General features: G+C 47.1%; 1 protein-coding gene across 11 annotated transcripts in view; it reads right to left on the reverse strand.

Moving 5' to 3' along the window:
- dnah10 (dynein axonemal heavy chain 10) overlaps positions 1 to 19,442 on the reverse strand; it is a 323,633-nt gene that overhangs the window by 72,915 nt on the left and 231,276 nt on the right. For 9 of the 11 annotated variants that reach the window (XM_068054492.1, XM_068054489.1, XM_068054490.1 and 6 more), the window contains one exon: positions 8,510 to 8,783. The exons of 1 other annotated variant lie outside the window; for it this stretch is intronic. In XM_068054492.1, the coding sequence (XP_067910593.1) occupies positions 8,510 to 8,783 (274 nt within the window). The remainder of the gene's footprint in view (positions 1 to 8,509; positions 8,784 to 19,442) is intronic. One more of the 11 variants, XM_068054491.1, reaches the window with a different exon arrangement.

Below are 19,442 nucleotides of genomic sequence, written 5' to 3' on the forward strand. Positions count from 1 at the left end.
TTGTCCGACTGCAGCAGCATGACGCTGACATTTCTCACACTTTCTGTCGCCTTTCTCAAGTGAGATTGACAATTTAATGCTAACTAGTATTGATTTATGAGCTGTTTCCAGGGTTACATACATGCTTGATAAGAACTGGATTTAAATTACCCAAAAATATTTCCCTCTCCAGAAACTTCAAAGATGTAAACATCAGTCTTGAATCGAAACCCAAGTTCAAAAGGTAAAAACAATTTGCCACAAAAATGCATTATTTTACAATACTGTATTTTCCAGTTCTTTTTATATAACAAGGGCATCACAAATTATATAGCAACTGACAAACAAATACACTCACCTGAAAGATGGTTTCTCCCGTAATATACTGTCTTATCCTATTAAATTATGACAGGTTGCATAAACTTGGCTTGTATTCCTTTCAGTTTAGAAGGTTGAGGGATGATCTAATTGAGGTGTTTAAAATAATAAAGGGATTCGATAAGGTTAGGCAGGATTTCAATTCCGGGGTCAGAACCCCAACGTTACCGTCATTTCTGGGTCCTGACCCCGCACTGCTGTGGCAACGCAGATGGATTGCAATTTTAATGTGGTAAGTAGTTAATTAGCCTCGAGTCGTATTTGCTGCCCAATTAGCGGCAGTGGCCATGGGAAGGAGGTGGGACACAGGCAGCAGCAGGTCTGATTTAAAGGGTTAGAGGCAGCCATTTCTGTGGTTGCCCTTTGTCCCGGTGATGCAAGTAGGAGGTGAGCAGAGGGTAGTGGGTACGGAAAGGCCCTGTACCAGGGCAGACCCCCCCACAACCGCCTCATTTTTTGGACACCTTGCTGGAAGTGCCGATGGAGATAGTGACTGAGAGCAGAAACATCCTGTTCCCTGCCAGTAGTAACAGAAAGCCTGCAAGGCTCACCAAGAAGGCCTGGCTGGAGGTGGATCATGAGGTTAGCAGCAGAGCAGTGGTGAGGAGGAACTGGGTGCAGTGCAGGAAACATTTCAATGACCTGCTTAGGTCTGGCAGGTGAGTCTAAAAATAGACCCATATGTCATGTCTCCTGGTCAGCAGGCACTGGAGTGCAAAAGAGAGGGGCATCCGGAGGGCACATAGAGTTCTCCTGACCGTGGGAGAGATTATGCTCAGCAGCATTGATGACCGATAAGCATAGGTCAGAACCCTAATGCTGTTGGACAGGAGGCTGGAATGCAGACTTCAGCAGCATATGTGAATGAAAAGCAGCAAGTGGTATGGGAGATTGACATTATCCTAATGGCATCTTTCATCACCTTGCAGGCCAAATAGGAGGTGATGAATGCCAGGGAGAGCGAGAGGGCACATCTGGATGGTGGGATGCTCCAGCGCGCGTCACTGATGCATTTTGAGGAGCCGGTCTTTGATGTGGCCTGAGCGTCAATTCACAGGAACGTTGGAGATGGAGAAACAGGAGTTCACCACAAACAGGGTGAAAAGATCTCAACATCTCCAGGTTCAGGGGATGCATGGTAATGCTCTGCATGGAACAAACTGGCAATGCATAAGCTGTCATCTCACTATTTTAAGCAGCAGAAGCATCTCATCACCATCTTCTCTTATGCCTCTCAAAAGGCCAGGTTCAGAGGGGTAAGAAGTGCACACAGTGCCAACAGGTTCCCAAGGATTCAGATGAGGAAGACACATCAGACCGTGCACCCTCATATCTTTCTTGTGCACCCTCCACCAGCGCAGACACTCGCACCTCTGTGGGTCCTCACGTGGTACTAGAAACAGTGGCATAGGGAGAAGCGGACATCATTTCAGAGCTGCAGGATATGGGGGAGGCAGAGTCAGCTGTGGGCAGTCTCCCCAGGGTAGAAATGCAGAGGCTTACAACCAGAGAAAAATTATGGCACAGAAGGAGGCCATTCAGCCCATTGTGTCCATGCCGGCTGAAATAAAGACAGCTGCCCACTCTAATCCCACCTTCCAGCACCTGGTCCATAGCCTTGCCGGTTATAGCACTTCAGGTCCAGGTCCCTTTTAAAAGAATTGAGGGTTTTTGCCTCCACTACCATTCCTGGCAGCGAATTCCAGACACCCATCACCCTCTGGAAGAAAATTTTTTTCCTCATGTCCCCTCTAATCCTTCTACCAACCACCTTAAATCTGTGCCCCCTGTAATTGACTTCTCCGCTAGGGGCAACAGGTCCTTCCTGTCTACTCTATCTAGAACCCTCATAATTTCATACACCTCTATTACACCTCTATTTCATGGTCTGATTAGGGATAGTCAGCATGGCTTTGTGCGTGGGAAATCATGTCTCACGAATTTGATTGAGTTTTTCGAGCAGGTGACCAAGAGGATTGACGAGGGCAGGGCGATGGACGTTGTCTACATGGACTTTAGCAAGGCCTTTGACAAGGTCCCGCATGGTAGGCTAGTCCAGAAGGTTCGAACACATGGGATCCAGGGTGAGCTAGCCAATTGGATACAAAATTGGCTTGGTGATAGGAGGCAGAGGGTGGTAGTGGGGGGTTGTTTTTCAGATTGGAGGCCGGTGACCAGTGGTGTGCCGCAGGGATCGGTGCTGGGCCCTCTGTTGTTTGTCATATATATTAATGACTTGGATGTGAATGTTAGGGGCATGATTAGTAAGTTTGCAGATGAAACCAAAATTGGTGGTATAGTGGACAGTGAAGAAGGTTGTCTAGGGTTACAACAGGATATAGATCAACTGGGAAAGTGGGCAAGGGATTGGCAAATGGAATTTAACGCAGACAAGTGCGAAGTGATGCATTTTGGGAAGACAAACCAGAGCAGGACATATACAGTGAATGGCAGGGCCCTGGGGAGTGTTGTTGAGCAGAGAGACCTTGGGGGTGCAAGTACATAGTTCCCTGAAAGTGGCAACACAGGTAGACAGGGTGGTGAAGAAGGCGTATGGCATGCTTGCCTTCATCGGCCGAGGCATTGAGTACAAGAGTTGGGACGTTATGTTACAGTTGTACATAACGTTGGTTAGGCCGCATTTGGAGTACTGTGTGCCGTACCGGTCGTCGCACTACAGGAAAGATGTGATTAAGCTAGAGAGAGTGCAGAAAAGATTCACAAGGATGTTGCCTGGTTTGGAGGGCTTGAGTTATAAAGAGAGATTGGATAGGCTGGGTCTGTTTTCCCTGGAGCGAAGGAGGCTGAGAGGGGACATGATAGAGGTATATAAAATTATGAGAGGCATAGATAGGGTAGATAGCCAGAGTCTGTTTCCTATGGTAAGGGTGACTAAAACTAGAGGGCATAGATTTAAGGTGGGAGGGAGGAGGTTTAAAGGGGATCAAAGGGGTAAATTTTTCGCACAAAGAATAGTGGGTATCTGGAATGAGCTACCTGAGGAGGTGGTGGAGGCAGGAATAGTAGCGACATTTAAGAGGCATCTGGACAGGTACTTGAATGAGCAAGGCATAGAGGGATATGGAATTAATGCAGGCAGGTGGGATTAGTATAGATAGGCATTATGGTCGGCATGGACGCGGTGGGCCGAAGGGCCTGTTTCTATGCTGTACGACTCTATGACTCTATTAAGTCACCCCTCAGCCTCCTCTGTTCTAAGGAAAACAAACCTAGCCTGTCCAATCTTTCCTCATAGCTGCAACTTTCAAACCCTGGCAACATTCTTCTACATCTCCTCTGTACTCTCTCCAGAGCAATTATGTCCTTCCTGTAATGTGGTGACCAGAACTGTAAGCAATACTCCAGCTGTGGCCTAACCAGCATTTTATACAGTTGCGGGTCATAAACAGGTGGCTCTACCTGAAGCACCAGTGTGAGATGAGTGCCCACATGTTTGAGTTATCTGAGGCTCTGCAAAGTCATGGGATGAGAATGGAGAAGTCCATTCATCTCAGGTGCTTCACAATGGCTGAAATTTAACAACGAGGCGGGGGCCTTGTCCAACGACTAGAAAGCCGGGACACACCTGCCTCCGCCAGGCCTGAAAGTCACACTGCAATTTGCGTGACTCAGGCCCTCAAGTGGCTGCAGTCGTGGTTTCCATCCATCTGAGGCAGAAAGACCCGCCTCCAAGAGCTACTGACCAATTACAGGGCCGACAGCTCTTCAGTCAGCAGCACCACTGTGAGCAATGGCCACTGCTGGGACTGCACTCAGCAAGAACAGAATGATGGACACCCACCTCCAAAAAGGCAAATGGGGTTTGGGCCTCGCCAGAGACAATCGGTTAGGCCTGGGCGAGGGAGGAGGGGGTCAGAATGGAGGCTGGGAGGACTGTTATTTTAGCGGGGGCAGCCCTCCATGGGGCATAGGGTGCCCAATCTCGAGGGCCCCACCCCAGCCCGGACGGAGGCCACCAGGTATTACTAGGTGGCCTCCTCAGGATCTGAAGTGCCTGTCCACTTGGTCACTTAAGGGCCTCAACTAGCCTAAGGGCAGGTGGACCATTTGCCACCTCCCCCACTGCTGGTAAAATAGCAGCGGAGGCGGGTAGGCAAAAGGCACGGCACCCCCCCACCCTCACCCCGCCTCCTAGTCCACTCCTGAGGGTGGGGGCATTAAATTCCGGCCAATGTCTCCGTGCTTTCAGGGGATGAGCTGCTCCATCGAGAGACTGGCCAGTCTTTTGGAAAGCCATATGCGGCATCACTCAGAGTGGATGCAGGAGCAGGGCACTGATGTGCACAGGATGCAAACCACAGTTAATAGCATTGGCCAGGCAGTGCCACAAAGAAGCCAGGTGTACCCCAGCTGGTGCTGCCCTCTCGCAATCAAGGGTGCCATGAAAGGGCTGAGGAGGCGACAGATGTTGATGAGGGGGCCACTCCCCACAGGGCTCAGTCATCATCAGCTGCCTCCATGGCCCCTCCAATAGACAAAGCATCTGTAGAGTTACACCTGTAACAAAGGCTGCCCCCATAGCATTGCTGGTGGAGCAGCCTTTGGAGGTGCCTCCCCATGAGCATCTCAGTCCCAGACAGGCACTAGCAAGCAGACCTCATCCACTTCATCCACAGCCACAGGGGCAGCAACTCATAGGAGTGGTTAAAATAAAAGCACCCCACCAGCCTCCACATCCAAAGGATCATCCTCCGCCATTTCCGTCACGTCCAGCATGATGCCACTACCAAACGCATCTTCCCCTCCCCTGTCAGCATTCCAAAGGGATCATTCTCTCTGTGACAACCTGGTCCACTCCTCCATTACCCCCAACACCTCATCCCCTTCCCACTGCACCTTCCCATGCAATCGCAGGAGGTGTAATACCTGCCCATTTACCTCCTCTCTCCTCACTATCCAAGGCCCCAAACACTCCTTTCAGGTGAAGCAGCGATTTACTTATACTTCTTTCAATGTAGCATACTGTATTCGCTGCTCACAATGTGGTCTCCTCTACACTGGGGAGACCAAACGCAGATTGGGTGACCACTTTGCGGAACACCTTCGCTCAGTCCGAAAGCATGACTCCGAGCTTCCGGTTGCTTGCCATTACAACATACCCCTCTGCTCTCATGCCCACATCTCTGTCCTGGGATTGCTGCAGTGTTCCAGTGAACATAAACGCAAGCTCGAGGAACAGCATCTCATTTATCGATTAGGCACACTACAGCCTGCCGGACTGAACATTGAGTTCAGTAATTTCAGAGCATGACAGGCCCCCCTTTTTATTTTTAGTTATTTATTATTTTTATTTGTTTGTCTTATTTTAGTTTGTTTCATCATTCATTTTTTTTTTACCATGTGCCTACCCACAGTTTTTTTTCATGTCTGTGCTTTGGGCCAGGGCTGTTCATTTTTCTGTCAATTAAGATCCTCTCTGCACTAAAGCTTTGTCTTTCAGCACACCATTAACATACCATTTGCCTTTGCTCCATGACCTTCTGGTCAGTTATTCTCTGTGACCCTCTGAACTATCAACACTTTCCCTTTTGTTATTTCTTGCCCCACCCCTGCTTTATTTGCTTAAAACCTATAACATTTCTAACATTTACCAGTTCTGCTGAAGGTCACTGACCTGAAACATTAACTCTGCTTCTCTCTGCACAGATGCTGCCAGACCTGCTGAGTATTTCCAGCATTTCTTGTTTTTATTTCATAGGAGTGGCTGTCAGCAGAGGCCACTGTGTCATTAATGACACTTTGTGGGTCACCTGGGGGTATCTGCTGTTAATAATAGTGAACTGTCAAGCAATAAAACTCTGGGCAGTCGTTGCACCACGGCAGACTTGCGTGTTTCCATTTCATCATGGCAAGACGCAGGAGAATGAGAAATAAGTAGTTAGTCGAGCAAGGGAATGTGCTGGGTAAGAGTATATCAGGTCAAGACTCTGGACCCTTGCAGTGTTTGTGCCATTGGAAGGTTGCTGATTTTTGCTGCTAAGTGTGGTTGCTCTCACTCAGATGAAGGACACTCTCCTCTTCTGCAGACTGAGTGTCACTCAGGTCAAACATCTCTGCCACCCTGATGTGCGCTCTGTCTCCTGTCCCTGCAAAGCATGGGGACTGCGCTCCAGTTATCCTACAGCCTCCTCATCATCTTCCTCCTCCACGGAGCTGTGCCTTCCAGCGTTTCTCCCTCCTCAAGGTCCACACTTCCTGGGAGGCCATGTAATGGAGGACTCAGCAGACCACCACAATGTGCGAGACACTTGAGGGAGTGTACTGGAGGGTACCATCTGAGCCTCATCATCAGGAGGTTAATGGCCTGCTCCATGCTGACCCATGTGTTAAGGGAGCATTGGTTGCAGTGTCTCTCAGCCTCAGTGGCAGGGTGACGCACCAGAGTCATCAGCCATCTCTACAAGGGATAAGCCTTATCCGCTAAAGCTATCCATGGATCTTTGAAGTCTCCATGAAGAGCTGTGGCACCTGCAATTGCCGAAGGATAAAGGCGTCTTGGCAACTTCCAGGATAGCGTGCACACACCTGCATAAAGCGGTGTTATGGTTGCACGTCAGCTTAATGTTTAGAGTGGAATCCCTTTGGTTGGTCGGTTGGTGCCTCAATGGCCACATGTGTGAAATTGATGACCCCCTGCACTTGAGGGCATCCAGAAGGCGAGGCAAATCCACTGCCTTTTGAGCTTGACTGCCGCTATGCACCTTGAATTCAGTGTAATCCCCTGCTCTCTCGAACAGAGCATCTGTCACCTCTGTGATGCAATGATATGCTGCTGCCTGCGAGATGCCAATGTCTGCTGCTGCTCCTGGGAAGGTTGCAATAAAGTGCAAGGCCACTGTGACTTTCGGAGCCACAGGAAGGCCATGGCGATGGTTCCTGCAAACCCTCAGATGACCCTCAACAAGGACACGCAGGTCAGCAACCATCTGCCTGGGCAGGCACCGTGTTCTGCGGCGCTGAGGCTCCACCATGTCCGGGCAGCTTCTCCTTTGGCGGTAGACCCTAACCCTCATTCCTCACCCCCGAGTCCCTGTTGCCCCGGGGTCTGCCTCTGTTCTTGCAGATGCTGCTCCTCATTGCTAGTCAATCCAAGCTCAGAGTAGCTTAATCCCATTTCCTCTTATGTCCTTCCTTCCTTTCCACTGGAATATCAAGTCCTCCTGAATCCCCGTCATGATCCCAAGAGAAGGACCCGACCACCACCCACCGCTGCCCCCTACTGCCCCGCAAAATGCCCTTGTCAAGAGTGAAGAGATATGACAGATAATTCTTCTCACTCTGCACAACTGTTGCCTGTGAATGAAGGCTTTTTCTGAGTCTTCCCTCCTTAATGGTGCATTTTGTTGCTGTCCCGCCATTCTAACTCGTTCCCCACTGTGTCACCGCCTCCTCCTCCCTATCATAATTGAGACCCTGCATGAATCCCGTGCCTTAACAAGAAAATTCAAAACTAGCCCTTAACAAGCTAACAACAAGCATGTCAAGAAACTTAACTTTCTATTTATGCAGTTCAGATGTGTTGCCTTTTCCAGCTCCCATCGAGGTTTAGGCAGAAAATTGCAGAGCCTGAGTGTAGGCTATTGAAGGTTCGGTTGCCAATAGTAGAGCACAGAAAGGGGAGATGCATAAGAACCTAAGAAAAAGGACCACGAATCGTCCATATAGCCTCTCGAGTCTGCTCCATCATTTAATAAGATCATGGCTGATCTTCCACTTCAACTCCACTTTCCTGCCCGATTCCCATAACCAGCAAGAGGCGAGAGTCACAGGAATGTAGAGCTGGAGGAAACTGCAGAGATCGTGAGGGGTGAAACTATGGAGGATTTAAAAAGAGTAAATTTAGGTTCTCAAAAACAAGGGAATGGGCCAGTAGAACATGGTGCAGAGAGGAATTATGCACAGAGTTTGGGAAGAGCAGAAGTTTAAGGTGAGTGGAAAGCTGGCCAGGGGAATACTTGAAAATTCTTGAAAGTCTGCATACGTCTCACTTATGCAACAGATTGCCGAGTGTAATTTAACACTTAATTAGTCATGCTCAATACAGTTCGGATATGTTAGTATTAAACACTGCATTTTCAATGAAAGGAAAGCTGTACAAAGGCTGTAGTATAGCAACACTGATAACACTGACCTGTGCAGCCGTAGTTGTACATATTAAGGGTCAATGCTTTCATGATGTTCCTCAGTCGCTTCTGAAGTACAGAGTCAGGCAAGGATTTGCGGAGAGATAAGTCAAAGACCTCGAGGAAAGATGTCAAGGAATATTGGTACATGCTGTTAACTAGTGCCATCTCTGCCAGGACAAAAAACAAAATTGCACCCCTTTTGGCTGCTGGTCGATATCCATCGCGTAATTTGTCAATATCTATTGCAGTCTTTTCAGCCAGCATTAGTTTTTCCATCACCTGCCAAAAGGGAAGAGTTCACACTGGGTTTATACTTATCAAGAACTCAGACAAGACTGATATTACACGTTCTGTTACTGGTTCTAAATGCAATTTGTCCAAGTTGACTGTAATCCATGATGCATGAAGTTTCCTCTTCTTTTAATCAACACACAACATAGAACAGGGTACAAAAAGAAACAACAGTAATGATCACAGAATTTCCAAGCTTGAGGGGCAGCTGAAGTCACTGCAGAGCATCAAGAAGGATGAGAGTTTCCTGGATCATACCTTCCAGGAGATGGTCACCCCACAGATAGTGAGATTTCAGGATAGTAGATGGGTAGCCATCCAAAAGAATAAGAAGAGGCAGGAGGTGTGTTCTACTCTCAAACTGGTATTCAGCTTTGGAGACAGCTGGGACTGTCAACACCAAGAAGGAGTGCAGTCCAGGCCATTTCGACAATGGGCAAGGGACTGGACAGGAGGAACAGCAAAGAGGATAAATACAGTCGTTATAGGAGATTCCACAGTTAGGAGGGCAGACAGGCATTTCTGTAACGGTCATCATGAGTCCCACATGTTGTGTTGCCTCCCTGGTGTCAGAGTAAAGCATAAAATGGTTACAGCACAGAAGGAGGGCATTCAACTCATCATGTCTGTGCTAGCTCTCTGCAAGTGCAACGCACCTAGTCCCACTCCCTCGCCTTTACCCCGTAGACCTGCAAATTTTTTCTCTTCAGATAATTATCCAATACCCTTTCGAAAGCCACAACTGAATCTGCCTCCACCACAATCTTAGGCAGTGCATTCAGATCCTAACCACTCTCTGCACTTCAGGTTGCCTTTTGTTCTTTTGCCATTCACCTTAAATTGGTGTCTTCTGGTCATCGACACTTCTGCCAATGGGAGCCGTGGTTTACTAAAGAAGTTGAAGTGCTTGTCAAGAGGAAGAAGAAGGCTTATGTTAGGATGAGACGTGAAGGCTCAGTTAGGGCGCTTGAGAGTTACAAGCTAGCCAAGAAGGATCTAAAGGGAGAGCTAAGAAGAGCAAGGAGAGGACACGAGAAGTCATTGGCGGATAGGATCAGGGAAAACCCTAAGGCTTTCTATAGGTATATCAGGAATAAAAGAATGACTAGAGTTAGATTAGGGCCAATCAAGGATAGTAGTGGGAAGTTGTGTGTGGAATCAGAGGAGATAGGGGAAGTGTTAAATGAATATTTTGCGTCAGTATTTACAGTAGAGAAAGAAAATGTTGTCGAAGAGAATACTGAGATTCAGGCTACTAGGCTAGATGGGATTGAGGTTCACAAGGAGGAGGTGTTAGCAATTTTGGAAAGTGTGAAAATAGATAAGTCCCCTGGGCCAGATGGGATTTATCCTAGGATTCTCTGGGAAGCAAGGGAGGAAATTGCAGAGCCTTTGTCCTTGATCTTCATGCCGTCATTGTCGACAGGAATAGTGCCGGAAGACTGGAGGATAGCAAATGTTGTCCCCTTGTTCAAGAAGGGGAGTAGAGACAGCCCTGGTAATTATAGACCTGTGAGCCTTACTTCAGTTGTGGGTAAAATGTTGGAAAAGGTTATAAGAGACAGGATTTATAATCATCTTGAAAAGAATAAGTTCATTAGCGATAGTCAGCACGGTTTTGTGACAGGTAGGTCGTGCCTCACAAACCTTATTGAGATTTTCGAGAAGGTGACCACACAGGTGGATGAGGGTAAAGCAGTGAATGTGGTGTATATGGATTTCAGTAAGGCGTTTGATAAGGTTCCCCACGGTAGGCTATTGCAGAAAATACGGAAGTATGGGGTTGAAGGTGATTTAGAGCTTTGGATCAGAAATTGGCTAGCTGAAAGAAGACAGAGGATGGTGGTTGATGGCAAATGTTCATCCTGGAGTTTAGTTACTAGTGGTGTACCGCAAGGATCTGTTTTGGGGCCACTGCTGTTTGTCATTTTTATAAATGACCTGGAAGAGGGTGTAGAAGGGTGGGTTAGTAAACACTAAGGTCGGTGGAGTTGTGGATAGTGCCGAAGGATGTTGTAGGGTACAGAGGGACATAGATAGGCTGCAGAGCTGGGTTGAGAGATGGCAAATGGAGTTTAATGCGGAAAAGTGCGAGGTGATTCACTTTGGAAGGAGTAACAGGAATGCAGAGTACTGGGCTAATGGGAAGATTCTTGGTAGTGTAGATGAACAGAGAGATCTTGGTGTCCAGGTGCATAAATCCCTGAAGGTTGCTACCCAGGTTAATAGGGCTGTTAAGAAGGCATATGGTGTGTTAGCTTTTATTAGTAGGGGGATCGAGTTTCGGAGCCACGATGGCATGCTGCAGCTGTACAAAACTCTGGTGAGACCGTACCTGGAGTATTGCGTGCAGTTCTGGTCACCGCATTATAGGAAGGATGTGGAAGCTATGGAAAGAGTGCAGAGGAGATTTACTAGGATGTTGCCTGGTATGGAGGGAAGGTCTTACGAGGAAAGGCTGAGGGACTTGAGGTTGTTTTCGTTGGAGAGGAGGAGGAGAGGTGACTTAATAGAGACATATAAGGCCAACTGTGCAACAGCCCCAACAAACAAATTTCTCTGCAGCACCTGTGGAAGAGCCTGTCACTCCAGAATTGGCCTTTATAGCCACTCCAGGCGCTGCTTCACAAACCACTGACCACCTCCAGGCGCGTATCCATTGTCTCTCGAGATAAGGAGGCCCAAAAGAATAAGATAATCAGAGGGTTAGATAGGGTGGATAGTGAGAGTCTTTTTCCTCGGATGGTGATGGCAAACACGAGGGGACATAGCTTTAAGTTGAGGGGTGATAGATATAGGACAGATGTCAGAGGTAGTTTCTTTACTCAGAGAGTAGTAGGGGCGTGGAACGCCCTGCCTGCAAAAGTAGTAGACTCGCCAACTTTAAGGGCATTTAAGTGGTCATTGGATAGACATATGGATGAAAATGGAATAGTGTAGGTCAGATAGTTTCACAGGTCAGCGCAACATCGAGGGCCAAAGGGCCTGTACTGCGCTGTAATGTTCTAATTCTAATACTCTGTTCAGACCCCTCATGATTTTGAACACCTCTATGAAATCTCCTCTCAACCTTCTTTTCTCTTAAAGAGAACAGCCCCAGCTTCTCCCATCTCTCCACATAACTGAAGTCCCTCATTCCTGGAACCATTCTTGTAAATCTTTTCTGCAACCTCTCTAGGGCGGCACAGTGGCGCAGTGGTTAGCACCGCAGCTTCACAGCTCCAGGGACCCGGGTTCGATTCTGGGTACTGCCTGTGTGGAGTTTGCAAGTTCTCCCTGTGTCTGCATGGGTTTTCTCCGGGTGCTCCGGTTTCCTCCCACAAGCCAAAAGACTTGCAGGTTGGTAGGTAAATTGGCCATTATAAATTGTCACTAGAATAGGTAGGTGGTAGGGAAATACAGGGGCAGGTGGGGATGTTTGGTAGGAATATGGGATTAGTGTAGGATTAGTATAAATGGGTGGTTGATGGTCGGCACAGACTCGGGGGGCCGAAGGGCCTGTTTCAGTGCTGTATCTCTAATCAAAAAAATAATGCCTTCATCCTTCCTAAAGTGTATTGCCCACAATTGGACACAATGCTCCAGTTGAGCCAGACCAGTGTTTTATAAAAGTTTGCCATAACTTTCTTGCTTTTGTATTCTATGCCTCTACTTATAAAGCCCAGGATCTCATATGCCTTATTAACTACTTTCTCAACCTGCCCTACCACCTTCAACGATTTGTGCTGTATACTACAAGGTCCCTCTGTACCTGCGCCTTCTTTAGAATTGTACCCTTTATTTTATATTGCCACTCCTCATTCGTCCTCCCAAAGTGTATCACTTCGCTACATTAAATTTTATCTGCCACATGTCCGCCATTCCAGCAGCCTACGTCCTCCTGAAGTCTATCATTATTCTCCTCACAGTTCACAGTACCTCCAAGTTTTATGTCATCTGCAAATTTTGAAATTGTGCCCTTCACACCTAAGTCTAAATCATAAATATAGGTGAAGAAAAGCAGGGGTCCCAACACTGACCCCTGGGGAACCCCACTCCAGTCCAATAATCAACTGTTCATCACTCCTCTCTGTTTCCTGTCCCTCAGCCGACTTTGTATCCATGCTGCCATTATCCCTTTTATTCCATGTCCTAGGACATCGTGGAGAGAGTGCAGGATATTCTGCAGGGGGAAGGGAGTTAGCCGGAAATTGTGGTACATGTCAGTACCCATAACATAGAGAGAACAGGTAATGAGGGCCTACAGTCAGATTTTCAGGAGCTCGGGGGCAAGTTAAAAAGTAGGACCTCGAGGGTAGCAATCTCTGGATTACTCCCAGTGCCACACACGAGCGAGAGTAGATAGGGAAGATCAATGCATGGCTGAGGCATGGTGCAGAAGGGAGGGCTTCAAATTCTTAGAACACTGGGACCATATCTGGAGCAGGAAGTACCTATTCAAAAGGGACGGCTTGCACCTCAACTGAACTGGGACCAATGTGCTCGTGGGGAGGTTCACAAGTGTGGTTGGGGAGAGTTTAAACTAAATTGGCAGGCGGGATGGGCACCAGTATATAGAAGTAGAAAAGAGTCATTAGGTATATAAAAGCAGTGAGAGTGTTAGAGAGTACTAGAGAAGGAAGTAGTACCATGTTAGATCGGAGCAGAAAAGATAAGGAAGGAAAAAAGGGAAGTGGAGTGGCAGTACTGAGTAGAGAAGATACTGTAGTGTTGGAAAGGGAGGATGTCCTTGAGATGCCAAAGACACAATCCATTTGGTTGAGAAGCAAAAAGGGTCTGACTGTGCTACTGGGGGTATTCTATAGGCCTGCAAATAATGAGAGAAAGATAGAGGAGTGAATCTGCAGGGAAATCACAGAGATAAGCAAGAACTATAGAGTGGTGAAATTGGGGAACTATAATTACAGGTACAGCAAGCAATTAAGAAGGCAAATGGCATGTTGGCCTTTATTGCAAGGGGAATGGCGTACATGAATAAGGAAGTATTGCTACAATTGTACAAGGTTTTGGTGACACCACTTCTGGAGTACTGTGTGCAGTTTTGGTCTCCACATTTAAGAAAGGATAAACTTTCATTGGAGGCAGGCCAGCAAAAGTTCACGAGATTGGTCCCTGGGATGAGGGGGGGCCATCCTATGATGAGAAGCTAAGTAAATTGGGCCTGTATTCTCAAGAGGTGATCTCATTGAAACATATAAGGTTCTAATGGGGCTGGATAGGGTAGACAGTGAGAGATTATTTCCCCTGGTTGGGGGACCTAAATCATGAGGGCACAGTCTCAGAATAAGGGGCTGATCATTTAGGACTGAGATGAGGAGAAATTACTTCACTCAAAGGATGTGAATCTTTGGAATTCTCTACCCCAGAGGGTTGTGGATGCTCCATCATCGAATACATTTAAGGCTGGGATAGATAGATTTTTGGTCTCTCGGGAAATCAAGGGATAAGCGAGCAGGCGGGAAAGTGGAGTTGAATCCTCAGATCAGCCATGATCATTTTGAACAGTGGAGCAGGCTTGATGGGCCATATGGTCTACTCTTGCTCCTATTTCTTGTGTTCGTGTGTTATTACCCAAATATTGATTGGGATAATGTTAGAGTAAAGGGTAAGGAGGGGGAGGAATTTCTAAAATGGGCACGATTGGCAACTAAATATCCCAGGATATTGATGCTTCAGGCGGGATGGAGAGGGAGGTAAAAGGGGTGGAGGACTTGCATTACTGGTCAAAGAGGATATCACAGCTGTGCTGAAGGAGGGCACTATGGAGGACTCGAGCAGTGAGGCAATATGGGCAGAACTCAGAAATAGGAAGGGTGCGGTAACAATGTTGGGGCTGTACTACAGGCCTCCCAACAGCGAGCGTGAGATAGAGGTACAAATATGTAAACAGATTATGGAAAGATGTAGGAGCAACAGGGTGGTGGTGATAGGAGATTTTAATTTTCCCAACATTGACTGGGATTCACTTAGTGTTAGAGGTCTAGAGGGAGCAGAATTTGTAAGGAGCATCCAGGAGGGTTCTCCAGAGCAGTATGTAAATAGTCTAACTCGGGAAGGGGCCATACTGGACCTGGTGTTGGGGAATGAGCCCGGCCAGGTGGTTGAAGTTTCAGTAGGGGACTACTTTGGGGATAGTGATCACAATTCCGTAAGTTTTAGAATACTCATGGACAAAGACGAGAGTGATCCTAAAGGAAGAGTGCTAAATTGGGGGAAGGCCAACTATTCCAAAATTCGGCAGGAGCTGGGGAATGCAGATTGGGAGCAGCTGTTTGAAGATAAATCCACATTTGATATGTGAGAGGCTTTTAAAGAGAGGTTGATTAGCGTGCAGGAGAGACATGTTCCTGTGAAAATGAGGGATAGAAATGGAAAGATTAGGGAACCGTGGATGACAGGTGAAATTGTGAAACTAGCTAAGAGGAAAAAGGAAACATACATAAGGTCTAGGCGGCTGAAGAAAGACGAAGCTTTGGAAGAATATCGGGAATGTAGGACCAATCTGAAACAAGGAATCAAGAGGGCTAAAAGGGGTCATGAAATATCTTTAGCAAACAGGGTTAAGGAAAATCCCAAAGCCTTTTATTCATATATAAGGAGCAAGAGGGTAACTAGAGAAAGGATTGGCCCACTCAAGGACAGAGGAGGAAAATTACGCGTGGAGTCAGAGAAAATGGGTGAGATTCTAAACGAGTACTTTGCATCAGTATTCACCGACGAGAGGGACATGATGGATGTTGAGGTTAGGAACAGATGTTTGATTACTCTAGGTCAAGTCGGCAGAAGGAGAGAGGAAGTGTTGGGTATTCTAAAAGGCATTAAGGTGGAAAAGTCCCCAGGTCCGGATGGGATCTATCCCAGGTTTCTGAGGGAGGCGAGAGAGGAAATAGCTGGGGCCTTAACAGATATCTTTGCAGCATCCTTAAACACGGGTGAGGTCCCGGAGGACTGGAGAATTGCTAATGTTGTCCCCTTGTTTAAGAAGGGTAGCAGAGATAATCCAGGTAATTATAGACCGGTGAGCCTGACGTCAGTGGTAGGGAAGCTGATGGAGAAGATACTGAGGGATAGGATCTATTCCCATTTGGAAGAAAATGGGCTTATCAGTGATAGGCAACATGGTTTTGTGCAGGGAAGGTCATGTCTTACCAACTTAATAGAATTCTTTGAGGAAGTGACAAAGTTGATTGATGAGGGAAGGGCTGTAGATGTCATATACATGGACTTCAGTAAGGCGTTTGATAAGGTTCCCCATGGTAGGTTGATGGAGAAAGTGAAAGGGAAGTCGCATGGGGTCCAGGGTGTACTAGCTAGATGGATAAAGAACTGGCTGGGCAACAGGAGACAGAGAGTAGCAGTGGAAGGGAGTTTCTCAAAATGGAGACGTGTGACCAGTGGTGTTCCACAGGGATCCGTGCTGGGACCACTGTTGTTTGTGATCTACATAAATGATTTGGAGGAAAGTATAGGTGGTCTGATTAGCAAGTTTGCAGACGACACTAAGATTGATGGAGTAGCAGATAGTGAAGGGGACTGTCAGAGAATACAGCAGAATATAGATAGATTGGAGAGTTGGGCAGAGAAATGGCAGATGGAGTTCAATCCGGGCAAATGCTAGGTGATGCATTTTGGAAGATCCAATTCAAGAGTGAACTGTACAATAAATGGAAAAGTCCTGGGGAAAATTGATGTACAGAGAGATTTGGGTGTTCAGGTCCATTGTTCCCTGAAGGTGGCAACGCAGGTCAATAGAGTGGTCAAGAAGGCATACGGCATGCTTTCCTTCATTGGACGGGGTATTGAGTACAAGAGTTGGCAGGTCATGTTACAGTTGTATAAGACTTTGGTTCGGCCACATTTGGAATACTGCGTGCAGTTCTGGTCGCCACATTACCAAAAGGATGTAGATGCTTTGGAGAGGGTGCAGAGGAGGTTCACCAGGATGTTGCCTGGTATGGAGGGCGCTAGCTATGAAGAGAGGTTGAGTAGATTAGGATTGTTTTCATTAGAAAGACGGAGGTTGAGGGGGGACCTGATTGAGGTGTACAAAATCATGAGAGGTAGAGACAGGGTGGATAGCAAGAAGTTTTTTTCCCAGAGTGGGGGATTCAATTACTAGGGGTCACGAGTTCAAAGTGAGAGGGGAAAAGTTTAGGGGGGATATGCGTGGAAAGTTCTTTACACAGAGGGTGGTGGGTGCCTGGAACGCGTTGCCAGCGGAGGTGGTAGACGCGGGCACGATAGCGTATTTTAAGATGCATCTAGACAGATACATGAATGGGCAGGAAGCAAAGAGATACAGACCCTTAGAAAATAGGCGACAGGTTTAGATAGAGGATCTGGATCGGCGCAGGCTTGGAGGGCCGAAGGGCCTGTTCCTGTGCTGTAATTTTCTTTGTTCTTTGTTCAGTATGTTCTCCATCCAACTAGGAAGGAGGCATTGATAAATCTGGTGCTGGGAATGAGGTTGGCCAAGTGAACCAAGAGTCTGTAGGGGAATACTTGGGTGAGAGTGATCATTGTGTCATAAGGCTTACATTAGCAATGGAAAATGGCAAGGAATAATCTAAAGGAGAACTTCTAAATTAGAAGAAGGCTAGCTTCAATGGGATAAGAGGGAATCTAGCCAGGGTAAAATAGAACCAAAGATTGACAGGAAAAATGGTAACCGAACAATGGGTGATCTTTAAGGAGGAGATGTTTCAGGTAGAGGCTAGGTACATTCCAACAAGAAGGAAAGGGAGGGAAACCAAAGCCAGAGCACCTTAGATGATGAGGGAGATAGAGAATATGATGAAACAAAAAAAAGAGCGTGTATGATTCATGTCAGGTGAATTCTTCAAATGAGAACCAGGCCAAATACAACATGTTGAGAGGGGAAGTGAGGAACAAGAGGATGGCCAGAGTGAGGGTAGGGCCGATCAGGGATAGTGGAGGGAACTTGTGCCTGGAGTCGGAGGAGGTAGGGGAGGTCCTAAATGAATACTTTGCTTCAGTGTTCACTCGTGAGAGGAACCTGGTCGTTTGTGAGGACAGCGTGGAACAGGCTGATATGCTTGAACAGGTTGAGGTTAAGAGGGAGGATGTGCTGGAAATTTTAAAAGATATGAGGACAGATAAGTCCCCGGAGCCAGACGGGATATACCCAAGGATATTACGGGAAGCGAGGGAAGAGATTGCTGCGCCTTTGGCTATGATCTTTGCGTCTTCACTGTCCACTGGAATAGTACCGGATGATTGGAGGGTGGCAAATGTTGTTCCCTTGTTCAAGAAAGGGAATAGGGATAACCCTGGGAATTATAGACCAGTCAGTCTTACGTCGGTAGTGGGCAAATTATCGGAGAGGATTCTGAGACAGGATTTATGATTACTTGGAAAAGCATGGTTTGATTAGAGACAGTCAGCATGGCTTTGTGAGGGGCAGGTCACGCCTCACAAGCCTTATTGAATTCTTTGAAGATGTGACAAAACACATTGATGAAGGAAGAGCAGTGGATGTGGTGTACATGGATTTTAGCAAGGCGTTTGATAAGGTTCCCCATGGTAGGCTCATTCAGAAAGTAAGGAGGCATGGGATACAGGGAAAGTTGGCTGTCTGGATACAAAATTGGCTGGCCCATAGAAGTCAGAGGGTGCTCCTAGATGGAAAGTATTCAGCATGGAGCTCGGTGACCAGTGGTGTTCCACAAGGATCTGTTCTGGGACCTCTGCTCTTTGTGATTTTTATAAATGACTTGGATGAGGAAGTGGAAGGCTGGGTTAGTAAGTTTGCCGATGACACGAAGGTTGCTGGAGTTGTGGATAGTGAGGAAGGCTGTTGTAGGTTGCAACGGGACATTGACAGGATGCAGAGCTGGGCTGAGAAGTGGCAGATGGAGTTCAACCTGGAAAAGTGTGAAGTGATTCATTTTGGAAGGTCGAATTTGAATGCGGAATACAGGCTTAAAGACAGGATTCTTGGTAGTGTGGAGGAACAGAGGGATCTTGGGGTCCATGTCCATAGATCGCTCAACGTTGCCACCCAAGTTGATAGGGTTGTTAAGAAGGCGTATGGTGTGTTGGCTTTCATTAACAGGGGGATTGAGTTTAAGAGCCGCGAGGTTATGCTACAGCTCTATAAGGCCCTGGTTCGACCACACTTGGAATATTGTGTTCAGTTCTGGTCGCCTCATTTTCGGAAGGATGTGGAAGCTTTAGAGAGGATGCAGAGGAGATTTACCAGGATGCTGCCTGGACTGGAGGGCATGTTCTATGAAGAAAGATTGAGGGAGCTAGGGTTTTTCTCATTGGAGCGAAGAAGGATGAGAGGTGACTTGATAGAGGGGTACAAGATGATGAGAGGCATAGATAGAGTGGATAGTCAGAGACTTTTTCCCAGGGTGGAAAGGGCTATCACCAGGGGGCATAATTTTAAGGTGATTGGAGGAAGGTTTAGGGGAGATGTCAGAGGTAGGTTCTTTACACAGAGAGTGGTGGGTGCGTGGAATGTGCTGCCAGCGGTGGTAGTAGAAGCAGACACATTAGGGGAATTTAAACGACTCTTGGATAGGTACATGGATGATAGTAGAATGAAGGATAGGTAGTTACTTAGATCTTAGAGTAGGTTAAAGGTTTGGCACAACATCGTGGGCCGAAGGGCCTGTACTG

The sequence above is a fragment of the Heterodontus francisci genome, chromosome 23, assembly GCF_036365525.1.
Source record: "Heterodontus francisci isolate sHetFra1 chromosome 23, sHetFra1.hap1, whole genome shotgun sequence".
In the NCBI taxonomy this organism is placed as follows: Eukaryota; Metazoa; Chordata; class Chondrichthyes; order Heterodontiformes; family Heterodontidae; genus Heterodontus; species Heterodontus francisci.